General features: G+C 34.3%; 1 protein-coding gene across 1 annotated transcript in view; it reads right to left on the bottom strand.

Annotated features, from left to right (window-relative positions):
• Positions 1 to 1319: 1319 nt before the first annotated feature.
• The window catches only part of SELENOI (selenoprotein I), a 40599-nt gene continuing 35918 nt past the window's right edge, over positions 1320 to 6000 (bottom strand). Inside the window, exons 9-10 of the mRNA XM_005895697.3 lie at positions 4786 to 4968; positions 1320 to 2806 (exon numbers count right to left, since the gene is read on the bottom strand). Of these exons, the coding sequence (XP_005895759.2) occupies positions 2708 to 2806; positions 4786 to 4968 (282 nt within the window). The 3' untranslated portion in view covers positions 1320 to 2707. The remainder of the gene's footprint in view (positions 2807 to 4785; positions 4969 to 6000) is intronic.

Raw genomic sequence — 6000 nt, 5'->3', positions numbered from 1 at the left:
TTTTTAGATTTTTCTATCCTATGCCCCTCCTCAAACATAGGGGAATTTTCTGACAAGCATGAAAGGACATTTTTCATACCATAACCTGAAAAGAAACTTCCTACAGGTCTAGGTAACTTTGGTCAGAAGAAACACAAAGCAAACCTCTGGCCTGGCTAAGGCACTCTGTTCTGAAATGGACCGAAAACATGCATGCATGACCAATTATGCCACTTGCTCCCCAAAAGGCAGCTCAGCATATGCTAGGAGAAAGGCTGGGGTGTGAACGCACCCCAAAATATCATGCATAAGCCTGAAACACCTTTTATACTTTGGAAATGTTATGATCACTGGCGATGATGTCAGTTCACAGAGCTCTTTCTAACCAAGTCCTGCTTCAGTTGCTAAACCATACATGACAAATATGGGCTTTCCTCACGATACACTTCAAGACAGCAGACTAAACCAAAAAAAGGAGTCAACAGTACATTAAAGAGTTGCAAGTCCACAGTATTCTGAAACAGTTACTCACTTTTCATCTTTTATCTTCCTAACATCCATCTTTTTTCATCTCATGATGCCAATGAAACTGACTACAGCATAATTCTTAACTACCACGGGGAAACATGTTATCAAGTATAGGCACAAAACAATTTTCAAATAAACCTGATGCAACAGAAAAAGAGCAGAAACACACTTTGAGGTAAAAGAGACCCAAAATTACAGGACATGACCCTATGCCAGAAATAAAGGGTATTTTTTTTTTTTTTTTTTTTACTATACTGTACAAAGTGACGAAAGCCTGTGGTCCAAATTTGCCATTTCATAAATATTTTTCAGCTCTTACATAATACAGATGAATCTCATTTTTGTATACAAAGTCAACAAAACAATAAAATGATTAGCTTAAAATCTTAAAGCAAAGCTTTGTTCCCGGCCCAAATTAACACTTTATCCAGTTCGATTTTACAGATGACACAGAACAAGGTATACAAAAATAAAAGAGTTACTTTTACTTAATCAGTTCATTCTCTGACCTCCATGATGGCAATTTAAATAAACATGGAATCACTATCCATATTCTCCTGTGTTAGTTTCCCAACTATTTTCGGTGTTCATTTTTGTCTTAGAGAAAGTCACGGAATATACCTCAACCTTTACAATTTTTAAAAAATTGAGTACAGTCAGCTCCGTGATGCTTCATTTCTAATAACTTGATGACAATGATTACAGTTCACAAATTTAAAAACTGAAATAATAATTACGTGGTTATTTTTACAAAGTGGCAGATTAAAATCCAACAAAAGAATACACTATAATTAAATTTAATGATGGGCACATTTATAGATTAAATAATGATTATGGTTTTAATTACATTATCAACACAGTGGTGCCTATTTTATCCAAGTGCAATCCGTCCAAAAAAAAGGGTTTAAGATACACTCTTCATTCAAGCACAAACTTCATTCAGTGGAAAATAAAAGAAAACCAGCCAGTAAATTTCACCACCACCAAATTAAGGAGACAAAATCAGAATGAAATAGAATATCCACATTCATGAAAAGCTGTGATCATAAAACAATCATATGAAAGTCAAAAGAGATTTTTAAGTTTGTCAGTAAACCTCAAAAATTATTCCAAGTCATATTAAAGGGTGTAAATACTCAGTAAGGCATATATATCAAAATTTTTCTTCAGGTGGAGAAGTGAACAAGTTGGAGAAGAGAGAAGTTCTCTCTATGTCTTTATCTTGTATGAAATAAAAAAAACAGCACTATTTCCTCCACAGAAATCTAGTTTCGCAGCAACGTTCACAGTAGTAATTTCACAGTGAGGTTCATGAGATTCCTAACTCCTAAGAAGCTTTTTTTCTTATAAGGAAGTTAATCTATGTTCCTCACAAGTAATTATTCTAAGAATGGGGCTATCACATGCATTCATATGATCATAGTTCACAGGCACCAAATCTCAGCAACTTGTAGCTGAGGGGAAAAAATGCCACGTTTAAACACTGAACCATGCCAATGAGTGAGCCATAATTACAATCCATTCTCTATTAAGTCTCAATAAAATATTTTTCTTTAAAAGAAAATTAAACCACTTATCAAGATCTGTTCCATAACAAAGAGAGCGGAATACTAGAGAATTTAAATATATATATATATATATATATATATATATATATAAGCTCTCTTAGCACATGAGGACAAAAGGCATTTCCATGGGAAAGTGAAACCAGTATTTGGCAACTGTATATTGTTCTCTAATCATTTGGCATTCTTGCTGAAAGTGACTTGCTCTTATCTTTTCCCTATATTAGATTTGGGGTACTGATAGCTTCCACAGCTAAAGACTTACTACTAAGTACCAAATATGAAAACACGTTGGATCCTCTGAATGTTATCAGTGTTCCTAAACAAATATGAGGGTTTGAAAAATAAAATCCAAGCATCTTTAACTCTGTATGAACCAAAACATTATGGACTCCTAAACTACAAGGAACATTTTGCTGGGCTATTACGTTTAACCAAAACAACACATGGTTTTATAAAAAAGTAAGCTGGGAGTTAATAGGTCCAATATTCCACAAGTTCAGATATGTATCATTCCTGCTGTCCAAGTACCACACACACACTGAGTTCCCATGTCTGTTAAGTAGATCAGTTTAGTTCAACGGTGATGGATGAATATTTACAAGCATCTTATTTACAGTACTTCTTTTTGTAGATTACAGGCCAATATTCTTTTCTTCTACTCCTAGTCAATCCGAGTTTGGTTTTCTCAAGGAGAAGGGGTAAATGTGAAAATGGTTGCTCAGCTGCTTTACCTATAGAAAACCAGAACATGAGGCAATGACAAATACATACATAATTTCTTTAAAATGCATACAGAATTCATCCTCTGGAAACAATTTACTGGCACGGCAAAAATCATTAGAAATGAAGAGGTCTCCCTAGACTAGGATAGCAGTAGAACTAGCTGGCTAAGTGAGTACCAGAACTATCCTGGGAGAGTTAGGACTTACACCTGGGTCTGCCCAACTTCAAAATCTAGTCTTTGCAGAACCTCCCAGACCACAGAGCCTTACATTCAAATCTACTGCAAAACTATAGGATTAGTTGATTTATACTATCTAGCAGATCAAATATTTACATATATGGTTAGAGTCAATGTTCACCTTCTTACAATGCTTCTAGGTAGTCAGATGTGTAAATTTTTGATGGTTTAAGCCATGTTAGTTAGGGTATCCCTACTAGAGGGTAGGCAAGAGCAAGGTAATGTGCCAGCTAGCAAGTATTGTTTACTTAGTACTTCTTAGTTTCATTCTCATTCTTAATATTTACATTTCAATAGAAGTAATGAATGTTTTTGTGTGGTTCAGCAAGTTTTACCTTCTGGTCAAAAGTTGTAGAAGTGTTAAGAGAGTAGAAAGACAGTCAAAAAAAAAAAATGTTCCTGGAATTTTTTTCAGTTAGCGTGTGCTTTTATTTATTTTCCAGATTTTTAACAACAAAAATGTACTGCCTTTGTAATTTAAAGATAAACATGTTTTGGTTTGGTTTGGCGTGTGTATACGGAGTGTATGTTTTCTGAAGATAGACTTCTGAAGGATCACAGATAAAAGCATTATGAAAGACACTGGCAACTGTATTCTACTTCATGCACATGACTGATTAATAACAGAATAAAAGCCTAAAAATGTTGATATAAAGCATGTAACACTAAATTTGCATGAGCAAAATCCTAAATGACTATGTCTTTGTGTCACAATTCATAGACTTATCATGGTTTTTTTTTAATGTACTTTGTTTCAACAAATATAGGCTACTTTGGGGAGAAACACTAAGGGAAGAAACATACACAAGGTATAAAAAATTATCAAACATGACAGGCGTCCTGTTTAAAACATATATAGAAATAAAGGCATTTTGTTTCTCAAATTGATCCACAGCAAGGTTCTTTTCAAAACAAACATATCAAATAGAAGTATTTTTAAAGCCATAAAAATATGAATATCCTCCACATGACCTGACTGCTATGAAATTATCCTCAAAAAACAAAGCAAATGAAGGAAAAAACATTATTACAGGTTGTTCACTCCAACTTTATTTGTAATACTGAAAATCTGCAAAGAATCTAAATGATTAAAATAACTGGGTCACGGTTAAGCAAACTGACATTAAGTAATTTCCTTGACGGAACACTGTACAGCAATTAAAAATCATAAATACAAGACCATGCTAAGATATGTAAAATAATTACAAAACAATGCTAAAGTGTAAGGAAAGAGGAAATAAACTGCATGGTTCTGACTTTCATTTTATTATATGGTTCTTGGTCCATTTGTCCTGAAAGCAGTTTCTTATTTTAGAAGAGAATATTAAGGTTTGCAGAAGATTTCTTAAACCTACTTTCTTCTGTATTTCCTCTCATGAAAATGTGCCTAAAGCTAAAGAAGCGAGTTTAGAAACAGATAATCAACAAATGGGATTACTTTGTCCAATATAATTAAAAGTGCCAAAAAATAAATAAATAAAAGCGCAAAAGAGCTTATAATTCTATTACTGAGGAAATGGTTTACAATTCTTCTCATTTAGAAACAAGAACTAATCCTTCACAATAATTACCCAGCTTTTAAATTATTTGTAGTTTAAAACACTACAACAATATCTAGAATCATACACCTGGATATTATCCCAAAATTCTTCCAGTTACTCTAATAAGCAAGCTTCTTCTGAAATTTTCTCTCACCTGCATTCCACTATTTAAGAACCAAATGAACCAATTCTGCCCTAGCTTACTCACCACTCGTACTCCATAGTGGATGTGGGCCAAAGTGAAAGCAGCCGTTAGCGTAAACAGGAGAATGCTCTCAACGTAAGGGGTTACTCCTACATTCACCACCATGACAATCACAAAAAGAGGAAGCAGCAACCAGTTCAAAGTCGGGCACCGGGTACTGCTCATTTGACAAACAATCAGCTGACACTGGAAGTTATTTAAAAGAAAGAGAGAATAATAATTTAATTAAAGCTCTAGTCACTCCAACACTTAAAAAGCATTCAAACAGTTGAGCCAAGATATGTATTAAAACATTACATTATTGTCAAGTTCCATAATTCTCAAATGCTCAGGAGTTCAACTGGACAGCTAGCTACCCCAGCCTCCAAACCTGCAGACCCTCAGACTGGAAGATAATTCAGTAAGGATGCCATAAGAAGGCATTCTCCTACTCGATTAACAGTTTGGATAAAATAAATTGCTCCCAATTTTAAGATTCTATGATATATATGAAAATAATTCTTTCAGAGCAGCCTCCCCAGCACCACACAACTCAATTTCTTCTAGGTGATGAGGAGATGCTACCTCCAATTCAGTCATACTATCACAGAAAACACCTCAAGACCTCTTTGGCTCTCTCTACTTCAACACCTTACTCAAATATAGTTTTATTCCTTCAGAGATACTTTTTGTACAATATGTTAATGTTTTTAGATCTTTAGATGAAATCAGCGTGACCTGAAATAGTAAACACATGGTACAGACATAGAAACATAAACTTGGGGGCTAAGTTAAAAAATAAAACCTTATTAAGGATCTAGCCTGAGCTAGAGCACAGGCTTCCTGGCAGTTAGGACTACCAGGGTCTTTTCTCAACCCCTCCTGATCATCCCTCCCTGTCTGCACTCTTGCTGGGCTATAGCAGAGAAAGGGATTTTTTTTTTAACATATGCAGTATTTATTACAAAGTTTTTATTCTATTTTCTTAATTTAAAAACCAGTTGATTAAAAAATATGTGGGGTATACGTGTGTTTTTTTCTCTGCCAAAACCCCCTTCCAAGCTCCCTAAATTAATCATTAGATCTGCTGCCATTTCAACCACACTATTAATAATATTTAGAGTCTGAAAGGAATTATTCCATTAATTCTTCAGCAGGCAACTAAATCAAAAAATTTAAATGATGCCATGGTTCCAAAATACTACCGTGGTTTCCAAATCCTATTGGTTTTAAACAAAA

Source organism: Bos mutus, chromosome 11 (genome assembly GCF_027580195.1).
Source record: "Bos mutus isolate GX-2022 chromosome 11, NWIPB_WYAK_1.1, whole genome shotgun sequence".
Classification (NCBI taxonomy): Eukaryota; Metazoa; Chordata; class Mammalia; order Artiodactyla; family Bovidae; genus Bos; species Bos mutus.
This window is presented reverse-complemented; position numbering and strand designations above follow the sequence as displayed.